A 20984-nucleotide genomic window follows, 5' to 3' on the forward strand; every position below is an offset into this window, starting at 1 on the left:
CAAACCTGGAGAAGTGTTCTCATTTACAACTGACATCTTGGAGTTATTGTTTGGATTCAGTTACTGAAGTAGGCTATAGAGAAAATTTAAACAAGTGAAAAAGGTAGCACTAAGCATGTCGTATTGGTTTCTGTTTAAAGACGCAAATCACAAATTGCCCCAATTGACTTTTTCATAAATACATATTCAAAAATAATTGTATTCATGCACATGCTTTGCCTTCAATCACAATAACTCATTTCTGTTTTTTTCTTGCAGAAAATGTTGTCTACAGATCCTGAAGATGAGCATTTTGAGAGGTGAGAGACATCCTGAAACTTTGTTAGGAATACATGCACATTCCTTGCTACAGTCTCATGTCTAAGAGTCCTAATGACTATCTGCAAACCTGTGCAGCAGGGAGTTTGAAATGTGTCCGTAGTAGAGAACAGCCATGAAACAGATCAAGGCCAAAATTAGCTGAACAAACACAGTACGTTGACCCTTGCGGGACAGACTTGGCACAGTGTATCAACTGTGGTGGAGGAGGCCCTTCTGACAGAACAATCCAAACGTTCCACTTGGGTTGAGCTGTCTTCATTTCCCCCTCCAATATATATATCAACCCCACATCAACAAGGACTGTGAGGACCTTTCACAAGACTGACAGAGCACCTGAATCACACCATTTTGTGGGCCAGAGGAGCCAGCATGTGTATAGAGAAACCAGTGATCCAATACCTGTCTGGGTTCAAGTTTCAAGTTACAAGTTTTTGGGATACGCATGGTATACATTGTCCAATGAAATGCTTACTTGCAGGTTCCTTTTTGTCTGTGCAACAACAATAAGAAATAGTGAAACATAAATGGCAGTAGAATAGAATAAACATTTTAGCATAAGTATAATACAGGCACAATTTATAGTCCAATATTTACACGTGTATTGGGGGATGGGGGGGCAAGTGTATAAATTGAGCACAGGAGGTTGGTGGCATCTTAATTGGGGAGGACGGGCTCGTGGAAATGGCTGGAGCAGAGCTAGTGAAATGGTATCAAATACATCAAACACATGGTTTCCATGTCTTTGATGCCATTTCATTCGCTCCGTTCCAGCCATTATTATGAGCAGTCCTCCCCTCAGCAGCCTCCACTCAAATTGAGCAGTATAATAATTCAGTTGCTTCTAATAAAGTAAAAAGAGGTATGCAGCCCGACGCACAGAATGTTCAATTTGATGTTCAATCAGAATGTCCGATATTTGATTGGCTAATTAGTTGTCCATTAAAAACCCTACATTTACATGACATGAGAACCACAGAAACACAGTGGTGGCCATGGAGCAAAACCCAATGATTCTGCTCCATGCAGATGGACCTGCTTTTCAGCTGTGCAAATGAAAGACGAAGTGTTGTTCAAGGCAAGGGATGGAAAGTTGGCCACAAAAAGAGAAAGAGTAACATACAAGTTGCTAACTGAAAATGTAATGGAAAAAATAATAGCAGCAGTTAGCTGAGAGAAAATAATTTGTGGAGAATGTCTCTCCTGTATTGTGAGTGTTCAATTAATAAGCTGCCCATCTTTATGGAGATATAATACTAGGGGGGAATGCTACACATTGACCAGATTTACCATCTCTGGCAATGTTTAGTGACCTCAGGTATGAAACAACATCCAGGGTAACATATGTAAACCCATATGTATGCATACCAGTGGAGGCTGCTGAGGGGAGAATGGCTCATAATAATGGCTGGAATGGAGTCAATGGAATGGTATCAATCCTGTGGTTTCCTGTTGGTTGATACCATTCCATTGACTCCATTCCAGCTATTACAATGAGCCTCCACTGATGCATACATGATTGTAGGTCACCACTGAGTGTGTATGACCTGCCTCCTCAGCAATTTTTCAACTTAATAGCAAAGCGACAAGAGTATCTTGACACGGCGAGCTCACTCCCTCATGCTGTTCATATGCCACAAATCTGTTATTCAAACCTAGGGTAATTTACTACCACATAATGCCTAACTTTGTTATTCATGCTAGGGTTTATGACACCATTGTTCTCCTGGGTGAGCATTTTCTTCAGAAGGTAGGGAAAGTAATGTAATGATTTAAGTTAAGCAGAGAGAAACAACAGGGTTGTTTGCATTGGGCCATTTGCTCTCCAGCTATGTTGAGACTCCGGGAGATCAAACAGGACAACTGCCACAGCTGAATGCTTTATAGTGCAGAGAGGGAGCTATGTGGACAGAGCTACAACTCCTATCTTGAACTCTCTCCTGAAAGAGGTTTACTATTTATTTCAGATAAATCATGTAGGCTGCAAACATCATGTTTTAGTTGTAAGTGTAATTAGATGTGAGAAAAACGAATTGTCATCAGCTCTATCCTGTCTGAATACTTATTGTAACTGGCTACCAACTACTACAATGATCATTTCGAAACGACTTCATGTCTTTAGAAACACTTTCCATTGGCTTAGTCCCAATGTCCCATGATTGCCATAAGCCGCATTATGTAAATATAAAGTGGTTAACGAATAATTAGTATTTCATTGGCCAACAACCACATCTGAGCCCCGTCTACTCTGTTAGACCCCTCCCATGTAGAGCCGCCCTGAAGACTGGGCCCTTTTTGAATGACAGCGCTTGGGAAGGAATACGAATGTTTGTCTAATTTCACGCAGCTACAGCGTCGATGAGCAGCAGTCGAAGAACTCCATTCTAACTGAATGGATTGGCATGGGGAGAAGCGGACCTCAAAACTTGGCTAAGCGGCAGCTTTGGAACTGTATTACTTTTACGATGGTTTTACTTTCGCTGCTGCTCCGACCAGGTAAGGCAACATATTATGTATGTTCGTTCTCCTGTGTGCATGCAAAACATTTTTCCCGCACCCCGAATGATTGATGGAAGACTTTCTTGGCTATGTTAATGGTGCGAGACTAGTTCACAAAAACACTTACGCTTTCGGGAATAGTTATGAACTGAAACATGGGAATGTATTTTGTTTACCCTGTATATTTCTGTTAAGTTGTCAAACAGTGATTGGTTACAAGTTAAGTCGGTAATCGGCGAGATAGTTTGCTGCGTGCCTAAAACGGGCAGTTAGCGGCTAGCTAAACTACACGATCTAAGGTAGTTTGCTAACCGTTTGCCCAAAGTATCTAACGTCAGCTAAATGCATTATATCTCGAACAGTTTTTTTTTCACGGTCGAAGCTAGTTATAGACCTAATGATGTATTCACACACGAAGTCTAAAATAAAGTGTAACGTTACTTGTAGAAGTTGGCTAATTAAGCACATTAGCATTTAGCTTGCTAGCCTTTTCACGTCGCATTTGCAAATTGTATTCGAAAATGTTTGTGAAGTAGCGACACATGGCTAATACGTTTTAACATGTAAGTGAGCTTGCTAACTGTTAACGCCGTGGTTAGTTGTAGTCGACGGTGTTTTAAGTTCACGCTTCATTTGTTATTACAATGCATTGGCCAGACTTTTCGGCCTCTGAACGTGTCCAACGTAACTTTAAAAAACTTCGGCCCGAGCTTTGTATGCATGAGCGATACGACACATTGTGTAAGTGTGGTGATTTGTTAGTTTGAATAACTTTTGAAGGTCTTTGAAAAAGTACGTAATGGCTAGTTAACGTTACAAGTTTAAGTCACGAGTGGTTACAGATAAATACATGGGGATTTGAGACGTATGTGTTTTTGGTCCAATCGTTTCGTGATATGTTGTAATGTTTTGACAATTTTCACCGTAGATCCTTAGATAAGCTTCAGAAAGTTGTACGCTATACATTCAAATAAATGGAATTGCATTGCAACACAGTATCCTATAAATTGGTATTGTTAGTGATAGTTGAATTTTAAATTCTTACTTCCCCATAACGTTGTAGACTGCTATGCCATGGTTATTGTGCATTTTGGTTGGTGTATTCATGTACATAGTAGGATGCGTAAGATCATTCTTATAATACTGGATATGCCATGCTTGCCTTGTTTACATTCTAAAGCCACCCTCATATTTTGTTTCCATTAAATTGTTCTCACGTCTATTTAAAAAAAAAAAAATCTATGCAAATTCGTCCCATTCTCATCTTAATCCTTTCCCATTTCCGCACATAGTTCTAACATTGCGTCTTGTCAAGGTCTGACCATAAAGCCTTTCGAGATGGACATGGTTGTTGATTGCGCTCTAGGCTGTGATTGCCAAACTGACAACATTCTAAGCAGAGTTCGGTGACCTCCCTGCAAGCACACGGATCATTCGCGCAATTCAGAAGAGGGATGTAGAATGCTTCTAAATTGACCTCTCACACGACATCTCAGTTTTGATGAACAGTTGCCGAGACCCATGTAGGGCATTAGTCACTTGAAAATGTTTTCACACAGTTTGCAACCAATTATCTTTCCCCACTGTTTGGGGAAAAAATTAATAAAAAATGACAAGATTTGTATTATTGCAAGCTCATCATGCCTTTTGGTGTTAACAGTCTGGAGGCCTAGTGTTAATTATCCGATCTTCTGTCAACGTGAATATGATTATTGTTCATAGTTCTGTTTTTAGTCTTGTTGAGGCTGTATTATTAAAGTGGATGTAATGTATGTGACACTTTCACAGGTGAGGCAATAAAGAATGTCATGCAATGCACCTGTCACCTCAAGATAAGCCTATAGGCTTCTCAAACGTGAAACATCGGAATACATAGTCTCCTTGTTACCCCCAAAACAAATTTACTGCCAGATACACAGTGCTGAGTAATAACTTAACACAGGAAGTGCTGAATTTATACGATCCTGACTGGGTCTTACATCCTTGCCTTCGACCAGCTGTTAGTCGGTTGCTGAACAAGCACTGCTCTTTGTGCAGTTCCTCATGGGTCTGAAGTCAACCTCATATACATTGAGCATGTGCACCTTTATTGCGCCTCCTATTGGCCTAGCAAAATCCAAAATGCATTCATCACCCTTTAGCAAACTACAGCAGTGAAGCTAAAGGGTGCACTGTTATAGTTAGTTGTGTGGGCTATTAAGTTTTGACTGATTTTGTTCTTAGACATCGTATGGTACCATGCCCCTGTGAGCTGGCGCATTTGAGTTTTAAGTAGCCATGTTTTCGAACGTAAACTCGATCGGTGTAATAGTTTAACTGTCCTGCTGCACGTAGCTGGGTTGTACAGCTGATGTGTTAACTCAGAAAATTAATTATAACAAAGTTATAAGGCAGTGAATAGACTAGCCTAATTACTGTGATTTCTATTGGAAACCTATTTTATATGGTCGTTAGAAGTGTTTTAGACAGTTTTTGCACCCTCAATTTTTTGTTCTTAGGAAGGGTTCAGACAAACATATTCGTATACACCACCATTTAACTCGTTTCCGCTTCAGTGTACACAATGGTTTATTATCTAAATAAATGACTTGCCTTCCATTTTGTTTCTGATCACCAGTTGTTGGCGATGATAAACACGTAACAGCTGTCCCCTGTTTCCTCCTCCCTACAGCACACTGCCAGCAGTGTCGTATCCAGCGCTGCAATGCGGAGTACGTGGCCTCTACCTCGCCCTCTAGTGGTCTCCAGGAAGACTCCCCGTCCGATGTGGACTACTGCATTGCCCTGCGTGCCTACGCCCTGTGTACCCGCCGCACGGCGCGCAGCTGCAGGGGTGACCTGGTCTACCACTCGGCCGTGTTCCGTATCAAAGAGCTCTTCACCCAGCACAACTGCTCCAGCGACGGACCCACCTCCTCGGCCAAGGCCCCTAGCACCTCCAGGCCAGTCGTGTCCGAGCTGTGCGACTACGAGAGCCGTGTGCTGGCCTCGGGCCCTGCCGGCCAGGGAAAGAAGTATGCCCACTGTGGATTATTCGGGGACCCACACCTGCGGACGTTCCGCGACGAGTTCCAGACCTGCAAGGTGGAGGGGGCGTGGCCTCTTATCGATAACCGTTACCTGTCGGTCCAGGTGACCAACGTACCTGTTGTCCTGGGCTCCAGCGCCACCGCCACCAGCAAGGTAGGCCAAGTCATGGGTTCATGTATGGGGGTTTTGCTGTCAGTAAAACATGGGGCTTCAATCATAACAAAGGTACCTGAACTGTATGTCATACATTGAATTCGAAAGGAGACTGACACAATGGTTCAAGATATACACACACCTCAAGTTGTCTCCGTTGACTTTACCTCTCATTCCTTTTCCAGACACCAGGGGAGAGAGGGCTATTTAGTGGTGTTGGATCACAGACATGCTTGAGCGCTCTACCTTTAACACATGGGTGGTCAGTCATATGGTAGTGATTAACGCTTGCCCCAACATTTCCCCCTCCCACAATTTGATATATTTTTTTTTATTAGAAAAAAATTCTCCGCTGCTGTCAAATAATGAACAGATTTTTCTTGAAATATGGAATAATTAGATAAATATTTAGATTTTAAATTTTTTATTCTACTGATTTGTTTGGTTTATCTTAATAGCATTTTATCCTGAAGTCAGTATTTAAACCTTGTTCTTCATATTGAAGGCCACACTTGGAGCTTGTCTTACTACATTTGTAGATATGCACTGGATGAATACAGCACTTGGTAGAAACTAAAAAGTAGGGCTACTATCAATTTAGACTAGCTTACCATGCCACATTTGCTAAAATAATCTGGGTTCATTAGTGATTTTTTTTTTGTTGCTCATGTAGATTACAAGAAAATACACAAAGGATTGGGTCTTGGACTACCTAGACCTCTGCGAAGATCTATAGGCCTAGGCCAAAACATCTAGGCATAGGCTAGATTTGATAAAAGCCAAAGTGATAATGACTGGTCTGAAAGTTTCTTTCAGATCAGTTTGCTGAAACTCAAGAGCTTTTGTAAATAACCTATGTTAGATTGCGTATGAGTTTGAAGTAAACCAAACACTACTAAAGGGAGAACAGATTTCAGAGCCAACTATTTCAAATTATTATTTTTTGTGCATATGGGTGGAGGGAATGCAACGCCAATACCGCATGCCCCCACCGTCCGCTTGAATTGGGGCAACTGTCAGAGTACAGAAAGGAAAATCCTTCATCAAATACAGTATCCCCTTAACTGTGAAGTGAACCATAGCCAGCTCTTTGACAAAGCCTTGAAAAAATGTTGGTGTAGTACTAGAAATCCAGGCTCGACTCCAGAGTCGTGTCAGAGCTCTGGCACAGTGGCAGTTGTGGTGGAAGGTATTTCTGATTTTCTGGGACTATCAGACAGCTGGCTTTGTTTTGACCAATCACTCTTGTAAGAAAGAGTATGGAGCCATACATTTGCCATGGTTTATGACATTTACAGTATTTGTTTTAGATGGCACAGATTAATGTGGGAACACTCATTAGTTGGCCTAGACATTTCTTTGGATTTGGTTATTTCCAAGTTAGTGGTCCAAGACCTCACCAATGTGTTGCTGATGCTTTCTAGTCCATATTTACTGTAAAATAATAGTATACTGAATATTTCTGCCCACGGTGCTTTCCTTCCATCAGATTACACAAAAGCTCTTATACCTTTTCCAAGCGAAAGACTGGAGTTTGTTTTCAAACTTTAAAATGAACTCTTCATGTCATAAAAAGTTAAGGTCCTGCTGACACACTGTGGCTCAAAATGGTACTACACCTATTGAAGGCCTCTGATGGCGTCTGCTGCTTAGTAGTTAGTAATCAGGGTGTATGCAGGATAATGCTTCAACCGCTTTTACCATCAGCATAGAACTATAATAACTATGTACTAACAGTTGTCCACCAAACAATACTACAGAAAGTAAGATTTTCATAATTCAATTTTGATTTCAATGGAATCATTAATTGACTTGCCTTTGTTTCTTCATTGTTCTCTTCCAGATAACGGTGATCTTCAAGTCGTACCACGGCTGTACAGAGCAGAAGGTGTACCAGGCCACCACCGAGGACCTTCCCTCTGCCTTCCAGGATGGCTCTCGGAGTGGCGGGGAGGGGGGCAGTCTGTGGATCGTAGAAAAGGTTGGCTCCGGGGGACGCCTGGTGACGATCCAGGCCCGCTACATTGGGACGTCCATCATAGTGCGCCGAGTGGGGCGCTACCTTACCTTCGCCATCCGCATGCCAGAGGACACCCTTGACTTTTCTGAGGAGAACAGTGGGCTGCAGCTTTGTCTGCACGGGTGCCCTCGCAACGAGCTCATCAAGGAGCACACGCTGGGGCGCCAGCCCCTTCACCCCCGCCTCCCGGGCTCCGGGGGTAACCCGGAGCTGGGGCCCCTACTGCCCCCACATCAGATCTACACAGTGGAGCGTGCCACAGCCAAGTGCAGGGAGACCCTGCAAGTGGAGGACATATACTTCCAGTCATGTGTGTTTGACCTGCTCACCACAGGGGACCCTGAATTCTCCATGGCAGCCTACGGGGCTCTGGAGGATCTAAAGGCCCTTCCTCCCAGCAAACTCAAGCAAAACTCTCCCAGGACTCCTCATGTTCAACAAAACAGAGGGGGGCCACACACGTTGGCCACAGCCACCCCCAGTCTGGTCACACTCCTGCTCCTGGTTCTACTGCTTTTGTAAAGAGTGGATACGACACGCAAACAAAGTGGAAGTAATGCCAGCTTGAAGGAGTGTCTTTTTGCATTTGTGAATGTTGTAGTTCTTTTCCTGTCACTAAACCATTTTGTAGGATTGATCCCTCAAAGGATACCAGTCCTTCTTGTCCCCCCCAGACACACGTTGGCTGCCAGCTTCTACCACTTAATTGAGTCCCGAGCCTGAATGCACGCAGTCAGGTGGGATCGGTGGTTAAGTGCGTAATGCGCGCTCTATTGTCACACTTGTAAATTGGATTAAGACAGTTGCAGGATGCGTAAATGGGAAATTCATCGTAATGTGGTTCTGTGCACCGGCTGTAAGGCAGTTTATCAAAAATAATATTTGTAAATTTCATATTTTTTGGGAATCAAGATGCACACAATCGTGTCAGATATCATCAGAGAATGTATCAGGCTTACGTGTAAATAGTCTATAGTGCAGGGACTTCTGGAATGTGTATCATTAGGCACTTAACGGTTAACACGCCAAGTTTAGTTCCTCAATGTTGTCATATTTACTGGAAAATGTTTCTTACATGGGATGATCCAACAACTAAACGAAAATACTACCTATCCAAATGTATTTGGGTTTTGGTGTAATATTCTCAGTACTTTTCACTCCACCCAAGTGTGATTGCATTATCAGTTAGGTGAAACACTCCCTCTTCAAGCTGCTTGGCTTCCAGTTTTTTTTAAAGGTAAAGAAACAATCTCTATATAATAATAATATATTGAAAGAGTATGTGTTTTATATTGTGTACATTTGCCTGTGTATAGATTGTTTTTAACTGTTTTACACTTGTTGTGATTAGTTAGGTATTTTTGAATGAACTAATGCGTTTTACCTTATCTGTAATTTTCCATATTAAAAAGTGTTGGACACCATCTTTGTTTGTCATTTTTGATTCTTAAGCTTTCAAGAGTCAATGTCTACAGCACAAGGATTCGGTATGTGAGTGGGACCATGGAGAATATTTGCTAGTGTAAATCTGACAGTTTACTCAGAATTGACAGTCTTCCTAAAGGGTTGCAATTTATATTTAGCATAGGCCAGTGGCTTTCTTCATACAGTGCCTTCAGAAGTTGTTGCTCCTTGACCTTTTACATTTTGTTACAGCCTGAGGTTAAAATGGAATACATTTACATGTTTTTGTCACTGGCCTACACTCAATGTCAAAGTGGGATTGTTTTTTGAAATCTTTACAAATTAATAAAAAATTTAACGCTGACGTGTCTTGAGTCAATTATTCAAGCCCTTAACCTAGAACACAAGGCCAAATCTATGACTGTTCCTGAGTTTGGCTTAAATCTATGGCAAGACCTGAAAGGTTGTCTAGCAGTGGAGGCTGCTAAGGGGAGGATGGCTCAATGGTTGGAATGGAGTCAATGGCGTGGTATGAAACACAGATTGCAGTTTCCATTTGCTTGATCCCACTCCATTCCAGCCATTATTATGAGCTGTCCTCCCCTTAGCAGCCTCCACTGTTGAGCAATCAACAATTTGACAGAATTTGGAAATAATAACTGGCAAATGTTGCACAATCCAGGTGTGGAAAGCGCTTGGATTTACCTAGAAAGACTCAGTTGTAATTGCTGCCAAAAGTGATTCTAATGTATTGACATTTTTAATCCCACTTTGTAACAACAAAATGTGGGAAAAGTCAAGGGGTGTGAAGTCTTAATGGAGGCACTTCATGTAAGTCTTAAATGAGTGAAACCAATAAAGCCTTTAATTGATGGTGGAAAAACCTTTGTTTAAAAAAATATATAAATACATTTGTCATTAACACAGACTGCCCACACGGCCCACTTTGCAGTTTTGGGTAAATAGAATACGTTCTAGAAACACCCAGGATGTATTTAAGATCAAGGCATTAGGTGTTCTGATTGTGTTGAACGACGGGAACATTTGTGTCATGAACCGTGTGGAAGGGATTTACGTGCCAACAGAAAATATCAATTTCTGCTGCGCACTGGAGCCTATTCCACAGATTGACAAGCCAGGGATATTGATGGCTTTCCATCTAGCCCACTCAACAGGGCTTCCCGTTGACAAGTTGGAACTCTACATGTTAACCGTTCTGGAATTAATTTAGATTCAGCCAAGTGGGTAACTAGTATTTGTATAAAGATCTACGCCAAATCATTTATAATATTTGACATATGAAGAGGGACAGGGTGTTCTCTCCAAGTGAGAGTAAAACCAGTGGTGTCATTTGGCCTGGGCTCCAGGGATTCAGCCCCCAACCTTTTGATGTCCACCCCCTTATGACTCTGAGTTTCCATAACCAAATACATGTTTTACTGACAAATGTTAATGAAAAAAATTAACAATACAATATACTGCACTAGGCAGTAGCAAGCACTTCAAGAAGCCCCTGGAGTGACGCGGTGCCTGCTGTGATTGGTCGCGATTTCTCAACACAGTGGACCGCTCGTCCCTTGACCACCCCTACAGCACCGGTTAGATGTCAATGTGACTCAGCAAAATGCCCCCCTGTGGACTGAAGCTGAACTATACTAAAGCATTTTTAACCCTGTTTAACATTAGCAATGTTGAGGAAGTAGAACTGACAAAATGAAATGAATCATAGAGGTCCTATAACCTGTTCCATTCTACAGGTAAACATGTTTGGCTCATGTGTGTTATTTCCATATAGGTTATGTAACTATTTGTAAAAAACTGCCCATTATGGAGTTGGTGAAATTATTTCTTTGAGCTTTTATTTGTATTTCTCTTTATTTATTTGACACTTACTTTTTTTGTTGATGTTGCATTGTCGAGAGGTCAACCTGCAAGTAAGTATTTCATTGCACTGTGTACTCCATGTTTATCATGTGTATATGACGAATAAGCAAACTTGAACTTAGAATGGAAGGGAGGGGGGGGGGGGGGCAGCCAGAAAGAGAGGAGAGCCAGCTTTGTGGTTAGATTGTAGGTGAACAAAACATTGAAAAATACATAGGCCCATAAATTATGTGTCCTCGAATGTTATGTAATCTAAAAATCTCACATTAGCTGGTAGAACTGACAAAATCAAATTAACCTTAGAGTTCTTATAGTTCTTATTCCAAAGGTAATCTTTTTTGGGCTCATGTCACTTTATATTCATATAGCCTACAGGCTACGTAGCTTCTTATCTGTCATGTTTGGAGTTGTGTTGCGCTGTAATGCAGAAATATCCCTATGGGGTTAGTTAGGGACCATTTGATAAATTACACAATGTACATGGGACAATATGTAAATATTCCAATAGCTCCAAATTTCAATGACTTAAAAACCTCAAACCAACTACAAATTGTAGAAATGTATAAACAAATACTGAACCCATTTAATGAGAAAACTAAAAGGTGTGCAGCATGAAAATATTGTCTAATTTACATTGTGTAATTTATTGACGGTCCCTAACTGATCCCGGGACAAGACTATCCAAAGCCTAAGTCAGGTTGCACACCAGTCAGCTAAAGCTAATTGGGAAAATAATTTGGCTCTTCCTACTTACGCACGCACTCATCAAATCACACCCTGAAACCAACACACGTGTGAATTCAATCATAGCTGTTAGCATTTCTTAATTAACCAAATCTAAAAGGAGGCCAAATCAGGTCGTGCCGTCACCCTTTAAAACGAACTAATGACATGTTGCACCTCTACCTTGATACCTTTCAGATGAGCCAAGGAGGACAGATGAGAACAGCAGACCAGTGGAGCATTTAGAACAGCAGCAGCCAGAGGCAAATGGAAGGGAAGACGATGATTTAGGTGACCCTGATACAGGCCAAAACAAGTTAAGTTACCACAGTATCCCCTTGATCGTTTTGGATTGCAAAACTAAAGAGACACTTGAGAGAAGACAAAGAGACAGACAACAGAAGAGTAGGATATGATGGAGATGGAGAGAGACACTACAAAAACATAACAGTCCATAACAGAAGAGGATAGACAAAGAACACAGTAAGAAACAAGAACCTGAGACAGCAACAGACAAGACACAGACAAAGTGACAGAAGAGGGCAGATGGAGAGAGAACAGAGGTGAGTTGAGCACACAGACTGTAGCACTTCAAGCTGCTTTATAGATTCTAATTAGCCTTATTTATTTGCACAAATTCTAAGAGGTGAAATACAGACAGTGAAAAAGTTAAACATAGTTTACAAAGAATAGCTGAGGTAAAAAGGCCAGAGAAATTACTATTAAAACAATTGTTTCTTTTACACTTTTTACAACCAGGACAGGACGAGAAAGGAGGGTAGACAAGAGACAGCAACATAAACAGCAACAGAAGAGGGCAGACGAGAGACAGCAACATAGAAGAATAAGAGACCGCAACATAGAAGAATAAGAGACAGCAACAGAAGAGGGCAGACGAGAGACAGCAACAGACAACACAGAGAAAGTGATGGAGAGAGGCAGAGGAGGGGTGAGCACAGTAGACTGTATCACTTAAAGCTGCTCTATGGATTCTAATTACTGCACAGTATGTGCGTGTGTGTGTGTGAGAGAGAGCGAGAGAGAGAGAGAAAGAGGGTGTTTGGGTACTGTAGGATTCTTTAATCCGTTTGGCTCATTGCACAGGTCAGAGTCTATGTGTTCCAGAGTAGATAGTAGAGATTGTTCTTGAGTGGAGAGATCCACAGTAACAGCTGTCATTGGGTACTGGCAGTGTCTGCAGATGTTCTCCGTATCCATAGCCATAATGATTTTGCAGTGCATGGTGATCGAACAGGTTTCCTGTTAAAATCAGAAGTGTAGGGAGGGTGAAGTCTGTGAATCCCAAAAATAGCAATTATACAGATGATTATCAAAACATGCACACAGCTGTGTTTTTTGTGGTAAATGTGAAAGAGAAAAACTATTTTGATAATGGTTGTCATACACATAACTTGTCCATAATGTGGAGGCCTGTGATATCGATCACCACATTCTTTTGGAGAGACTGGAAACCCAAATTGGTCTATACGGACAAGTTCTGGCCTGGTTTAGATCTTACCTGTCGGAAAGATATCAGTTTGTCTCTGTGAATGGTTTGTCCTCTGACAAATCAACTGTACATTTCGGTGTTCCACAAGGTTCCGTTTTAGGACCACTATTGTTTTCACTATATATTTTACCTCTTGGGGATGTTATTCGAAAACATAATGTCAACTTTCACTGCTATGCGGATGACACACAGCTGTACATTTCAATGAAACATGGTGAAGCCCCAAAATTGCCCTCGCTAGAAGCCTGTGTTTCAGACATAAGGAAGTGGATGGCTGCAAACTTTCTACTTTTAAACTCGGACAAAACAGAGATGCTTGTTCTAGGTCCCAAGAAACAAAGAGATCTTCTGTTAAATCTGACAATTAATCTTGATGGTTGTAAAGTCGTCTCAAATAAAACTGTGAAGGACCTCGGCGTTACTCTTGACCCTGATCTCTCTTTTGACGAACATATCAAGACTGTTTCAAGGACAGCTTTTTTCCATCTACGTAACATTGCAAAAATCAGAAATTTTCTGTCCAAAAATGATGCAGAAAAATTAATCCATGCATTTGTTACTTCTAGGTTAGACTACTGCAATGCTCTACTTTCCGGCTACCCGGATAAAGCACTAAATAAACTTCAGTTAGTGCTAAATACGGCTGCTAGAATCCTGACTAGAACCAAGAAATTTGATCATATTACTCCAGTGCTAGCTTCCCTACACTGGCTTCCTGTTAAGGCAAGGGCTGATTTCAAGGTTTTACTGTTAACCTATAAAGCGTTACATGGGCTTGCTCCTACCTATCTTTCTGAGTTGGTCCTGCCGTACATACCTATACGTACGCTACGGTCACAAGACGCAGGCCTCCTAATTGTCCCTAGAATTTCTAAGCAAACAGCGGGAGGCAGGGCTTTCTCCTATAGATCTCCATTTTTATGGAACGGTCTGCCTACCCATGTGAGAGACGCAGACTCGGTCTCAACCTTTAAGTCTTTACTGAAGACTTATCTCTTCAGTAGGTCATATGATTGAGTGTAGTCTGGCCCAGGAGTGTGAAGGTGAACGGAAAGGCTCTGGAGCAACGAACCGCCCTTGCTGTCTCTGCCTGGCCGGTTCCCCTCTCTCCACTGGGATTCTCTGCCTCTAACCCTATTACAGGGGCTGAGTCACTGGCTTACTGGTGCTCTTTCATGCCGTCCCTGGGAGGGGTGCGTCACTTGAGTGGGTTGAGTTACTGACGTGATCTTCCTGTCTGGGTTGGCGCCCCCCCTTGGTTTGTGCTGTGGTGGAGATCTTTGTGGGCTATACTCGGCCTTGTCTCAGGATTGTAAGTTGGTGGTTGAAGATATCCCTCTAGTGGTGTGGGGGCTGTGCTTTGGCAAAGTGGGTGGGGTTATATCCTTCCTGTTTGGCCCTGTCCGGGGGTTTCTTCTGATGGGGCCACAGTGTCTCCTGACCCCTCCTGTCTCAGCCTCCAGTATTTATGCTGCAGTAGTTTATGTGTCGGGGGGCTAGGGTCAGTTGGTTATACCTGGAGTACTTCTCCTATCTTATCCAGTGTCCTGTGTGAATTTAAGTATGCTCTCTCTAATTCTCTCGTTCTCTCTTTCTTTCTCTCTCTCGGAGAACCTGAGCCCTAGGACCATACGTCACGGCAAACCGGGCATGATGACTCCTTGCTGTCCCCAGTCCGCCTGGCCTTGCTGCTATTCCAGTTTCAGCTGTTCTGCCTGCGGTTATGGAACCCCTACCTGTCCCAGACCTGCTGTTTTCAACTCTTAATGATCGGCTATGAAAAGCCAACTGATATTTATTCCTGATTATTATTTGACCATGCTTGTCATTTATGAACATTTTGAAAATCTTGGCTCTCTCTAATTCTCTCCTTCTCTCTTTCTTTCTCTCTCTCGGAGGACCTGAGCCCTAGGACCATACGTCACGGCAAACCGGACATGATGACTCCTTGCTGTCCCCAGTCCGCCTGGCCTTGCTGCTATTCCAGTTTCAGCTGTTCTGCCTGCGGTTATGGAACCCCTACCTGTCCCAGACCTGCTGTTTTCAACTCTTAATGATCGGCTATGAAAAGCCAACTGATATTTATTCCTGATTATTATTTGACCATGCTTGTCATTTATGAACATTTTGAAAATCTTGGCTCTCTCTAATTCTCTCTTTCTTTCTCTCTCTCGGAGGACCTGAGCCCTAGGACCATACGTCAGGACTACCGGGCATGATGACTCCTTGCTGTCCCCAGTCCACCTGGCCTTGCTGCTATTCCAGTTTCAACTGTTCTGCCTGCGGTTATGGAACCGCCACCTGTCCCAGACCTGCTATTTTCAACTCTTAATGATCGGCTATGAAAAGCCAACTGAAAATTATTCATGATTATTATTTGACCATGCTTGTCACTTATGAATATTTTGAACATCTTGGCATAGTTCTGTTATAATCTCCACCCGGCCTGGTTCCTCTCTCCTAGAGAGGAACCAGGCCACCCCTCATAGCCTGGTTCCTCTCTAGGTTTCTTCCTAGGTTTTGGCCTTTCTAGGGAGTTTTTCCTAGCCACCGTGCTTCTACACCTGCATTGCTTGCTGTTTGGGGTTTTAGGCTGGGTTTCTGTACAGCACTTCGAGATATTAGCTGATGTACGAAGGGCTATATAAAATAAACTTGATTTGATTTGATATTCATTGAAGAGATAAGGGAGGAGGATGGTACGTGTGATCTGCATAACAACATTATCAATACCTATTGACATACCTTTGTATGCCTCCTCCTCTGTATACCTACAGACACAAAAGTGAGCAGTTCAGTCATCTGCACCCAATACAGCTAGCCTTGAACATATTCGTATAGCCTACATATTCTTACCTCTTTGTTGATTGATATCCAGTGAATTGTGTCGATTTTCTGTTTTAGAAAGATTTGCACAAATATGAAAAGATTGTTGGTATCATCATAAAACAATATCAGTTTAGATCATACAAGGGACAAACCTTACCTTAAACTGAGATCTTTAAATATTTCAGTTAAGTGCCTGCTGTACTTTCAAATTCAAATCCAAATATTTTAGTTGGGCCGTTAGGTTCCTCTAAGAACCCCCACCAACTAGGAGGTTCCTCGATGAACCCCACTTCCTATAGGGTTCTTGGAATAACGTTTTGGGGGCATTTTCAGTGCCAAGAACCCTAAGGTTCTTTGAAGAACTTTGAGGATCTTAGAAGAACCCTTGCTGAACCCCTAATTTTTAGAGTATGGCAGGTGGGAAGGTGCAAGTTACCTGAAAAAAATATATTCTTGTTGTTGTACGTATTTCCTGTTCCCACCGCAAACACTCACATCACATATGTCTCACAACTACACTCCCCCTTCATCCCCTGGAACTGTCCAGTGCTTGTAGCACTATGCCACATGGCCTCAAATTACACTGTTCTGATTCTTTGTAGCCCACACCTTTAAAATATTTAAATAATAACACTTTTGATTCATCAGCTGTTGTTGTTGTGATGGAGGATCATTTCCAGTTTTTAAGTAGAGTTCTTTTCAAAATCATTGACGAGAAAAGTATGGTCTACCCCATTGGGTATCTTATCGCACCCTCATATGCCATGTCTTGAAATATGCATATAGACAGATTAAAAGTAAACTTACATTGTAAAACTTCTAACAGCCAACTTTCTAATTCCGCCCATAACTTTTGGATTTCATATCACTCTCAGAAGGCATGAACTATTGAGTCCTTGTTGGTTTTACACTTACAGTGCCTTCAGAAAGTATTCACACCCCTTGACTTTTTACACATTTGTCATTTTGTCTGAATGTAAAATTGTTTTAATTGTGTTTTTTTTTTGTCACTGGCCTACACACAATACCCCATCACTTGTATTTGTATTTATTATGGATCCCCATTAGTTTATGCCAAGGCAGCAGCTACTCTTCCTGGGGTCCAGTACAATTAAGGCAGTTATACAATTTCAAAAACATTACAATACATTCATAACAGATTTCACAACATACTATTCCCTCAGGCCCTTACTCCACTACCACATATCTACATCAGAAAAAAACCCATGTGTATGGAGAGTGCATATATTATTGTGTGTGTATGCATGTGTCTGTGCCTATGTTTGTGTTGCTTCACAGTCCCTGCTGTTCCATAAGGTGTATTTTATCTCTTTTTTAAATCTAATTTTACTGCTTGCATCAGTTACTTGATTTGGAATAGAGTTCCATGTAGTCATGACTCTATTTAGAACTGCATGCCTCCCATCCTCTGTTCTGGACTTAGGGACTGTGAAGAGACCTCTGGTAGCATGTCTTGTGGGGTATGCATGGGTGTCCGAGCTGTGTGCCAGTAGTTCAAACAGACAGCTCGTGCATTCAACATGTCAATACCTCTCACAAATACAAGTAGTGATGAAGTCAATCTCTCCTTCACTTTGAGCCAGGAGAGAATGATATGCATATTATTAATGTTAGCTCTGTGTACATCCAAGGGCCTTGTTAATAGTGCTGTTAAGAAGTTAGAGCAGCACTTTATTATGGACAGACTTCTCCCCATCTTAGCTTGTATACATATGTTTTGACCATGACAGTTTACAATCCTGGCCACCCATTCTGAAACTAACTGCAGCTCCTTGTTGAGTGTTGCAGTCATTTCAGTCGCTGTAGTAGCTGACGTGTATAGTGTTGAGTCTTCCACATACATAGACACACTGGCTTTACTCAAAGCCAGTGGCATGTCGTTAGTAAAGATTGAAAAAAGTAAGGGGCCTAGACAGCTGCCCTGGGGAATTTCTAATGTCAAAGTGGAAATATGCTTTTAGAATTTTTTACAAATCGATTTAAAAGTTGAAATGTATTGAGTCAATAAATATTCAACCCCTTTGTTATGGTAAGCCTAAATAAGTTCAGAAGTAAAAATGGGCTTAACAAGTCACATAATAAGTTGCATGGACTCTGTTTGCAATAGTGTTTTACCTTTTACTGAAGTAGGCTAAATCAGGGTCAGACACTGTTTCTTGGTAGTCTTAAACAAATCTACTTTGAAACAAGTATACACCTCACACACCTAAAAAGAAGACTCCTGTACCATGTCAGTTATAGAGTTGAAATGTATTCAATTTTGAGTTTGCATCCAAATATTACACTTTATATACACAGTACCAGTCAAAAGTTTGGACACCTACTCATTCCAGGTTTTAAAAAATATATATTTATAGTACTGGTTTCTGTGCATCAATTCGACCATGAAGGCCTGATTTACGCGGTCTCCTCTGAACAGTTGATGTTGAAATGTCTATTACTTGAACTGTGAAGCATTCTTTTGGGCTGCAGTCTGAGGTGCAGTTAACTCTAATGAACTTATCCTCAGCAGAGGTAACTCTGGGTCTTTCCTGTGTCGGTCCTCGTGAGAGCCAGTAAGGAAAGAAATTCCACAAATTAACTTTTAACAAAGCACACCTGTTAATTGTAATGTATTCCAGGTGACTACTGTACCCCATGAAGCTGGTTGAGAGAATGCCAAGTGTGTGCAAAGCTGTCAAGGCAAGGGTGGCTATTTTGAAGAATCTTGAATGAGTAGGTGTGTCCAAACTTTTGACTGGTACTGTACATCGTTTGACAAGCAGATTTTCAGCGGGTTTTTTAAATAATGTCTATTAATTATGACTGCAGGAAAGGGCTACCATCATTTTTTTATGACTGCCTAATTTCTGTACCCCACACTTATCTGTAAGGTCCCTCAGTTGAGCAGTGAATTTCAAACCCAGATTCTATAAGGGCACAAGGTGAGACCCAGATGCAGACACAGGAGGCAGATGGTTTGAGTCTTTGATATTTATTATAATCCAAAAGGGTAGGCAAGAGAATGGTCGTGGACAGACAAAAGGTCAAAAGCAGTTCAGAGTCCAGGAGGTACAGAGTGGCAGGCAGGCTCGAGGTCAAGGCAGGCAGAATGGTCAGGCAGGCGAGTACAGTGTCCAGAAACAGGCAAGGGTCAAAACCGGGAGGACTAGCAAAAAGAGAAAAGAAAAAGCAGGCGCACGGGAAAAACACACTGGTTGACTTGAACATACAAGACAAACTGGCACAGAGAGACAGGAAACACAGGGATAAATACACCGGGGAAAATAAGCGACACCTGGAGGGGGTGGAGACAGGGCGTGATAGATTCAACCACAAAGACCAGGGAGGTTTTCCAATGCCTTGCAAAGAAGGGCACTTATTAGTAGATTTTTTTAAAAGCTGACACTTAATATCCCTTTGAGCATGGTGAAGTTATTAATTAAACTCTGGAGGATGTATCAATACACTCAGTCACTACAAAGATACAGGTGTCCTTCCTAACTCAGTTGCCAGAGAGAAAGGAAACCGCTCAGGGATTTCACCATGAGATCAATGGTGACTTTAAAACAGTTACAGAGTTTAATCCCCAGTTTACAATTGGCTCATTCATCCCCCTCCTCTCCCCTGTAACTATTCCCCAGGTCGTTGCTGCAAATGAGAACGTGTTCTCAGTCAACTTACCTGGTAAAATAACGGTAAAATAAAATAAAATAAAATAATGGCTGTGAAAAGAGATAACTGAGAATGGCTCAACAACAATGTAGTTACTCCACAATACTAACCTAAATGACAGCGTGAAAAAGCCAGTACAGAATACAATTTTCAAAAACATGCAACCTGTTTGCAATAGAGCATTAAATTAAAACTGCAAAAAAAAATGGCTAAGAAAAAAACGTTATGTCCTGAATACAAAGTATTATGTTTGGGGCAAATCCAACACAACACATCACTGAGTACCACTCTTCATATTTTCAAGCATGGTGTTGGTTACATCATGTTATGGGTATGCTTGTCATCAGCAAGAACTAGGGAGTGTTGTAGGATACAAATAAATGGAAAAGAGCTAAGCACAGGCAAAACCATAGAGGAAAAGCTGTTTCAGTCTGCTTTCAAACAGACACTGGGAGACAAATGAACCTTTCAGCAGGACAATAACCTAAAACACAAGGCTAAATATTCACTGGAATTGCTTATCAAGATGACATTGAATGTTCCTGAGTGGCCTATTTATAGTTTTGACTTTAAAAAATCTATGGCAAGCCTTGAAAATGTCGGTCTAGCAATGATCAACAACCAACTTGATAGAACTTGAAGATTTTTCAAAAGAAAGACTCACAGCTGTAATTACTGCTGAAGGTGATATATTGACTCAGGGGTTGAAAACTTGTGTAAATTAGATAGTTGCAAAAATAGTAAAAAAACAACATGTTTTCACTTTGTCATTGTGGAGTATTGTGTGTAGATGTGAAGAAAAAAAAATCTAATTTGAATTCAAGCTCTAAAACAACAAAATGTGGAATAAGTCAAGGGGTATGAATACTTTCTGAAGGCGCTGTGTCTATTTTAATAAACCCTGTTTGATTAATATGAATGTGGCAGGTAGCGGTTAAG

General features: G+C 41.5%; 1 protein-coding gene across 2 annotated transcripts; it reads left to right on the plus strand.

Moving 5' to 3' along the window:
* The first annotated feature begins 258 nt into the window (after nucleotides 1-258).
* On the plus strand, nucleotides 259-9444 carry LOC139540976 (repulsive guidance molecule A-like). 2 transcript variants are annotated; one of them, XM_071345073.1, is made up of 4 exons: nucleotides 259-299; nucleotides 2666-2814; nucleotides 5489-6000; nucleotides 7844-9444. In XM_071345073.1, the coding sequence occupies exons 1-4, from the start codon at nucleotides 262-264 to the stop codon at nucleotides 8540-8542; spliced, it is 1398 nt and encodes a 465-aa protein (XP_071201174.1). In that variant the 5' UTR covers nucleotides 259-261; the 3' UTR covers nucleotides 8543-9444. The 2 variants fall into 2 exon arrangements, with proteins under 2 accessions (XP_071201174.1, XP_071201175.1); XM_071345074.1 differs by lacking the exon at nucleotides 259-299 and adding an exon at nucleotides 1935-1978.
* Nucleotides 9445-20984: the final 11540 nt, after the last annotated feature.

Source organism: Salvelinus alpinus, chromosome 16, assembly GCF_045679555.1.
Source record: "Salvelinus alpinus chromosome 16, SLU_Salpinus.1, whole genome shotgun sequence".
Lineage (NCBI taxonomy): Eukaryota > Metazoa > Chordata > Actinopteri > Salmoniformes > Salmonidae > Salvelinus > Salvelinus alpinus.

Bases quoted from the DNA above. Each gene is read 5' to 3' on its own strand.
- LOC139540976 (XM_071345073.1), top strand. From the start codon at position 262: ATGTTGTCTACAGATCCTGAAGATGAGCATTTTGAGAG. The intron at 300-2,665 runs GTGAGAGACATC...AATTTCACGCAG, and splicing joins GAAGATGAGCATTTTGAGAG to CTACAGCGTCGATGAGCAGC. The intron at 6,001-7,843 runs GTAGGCCAAGTC...GTTCTCTTCCAG, and splicing joins GCGCCACCGCCACCAGCAAG to ATAACGGTGATCTTCAAGTC.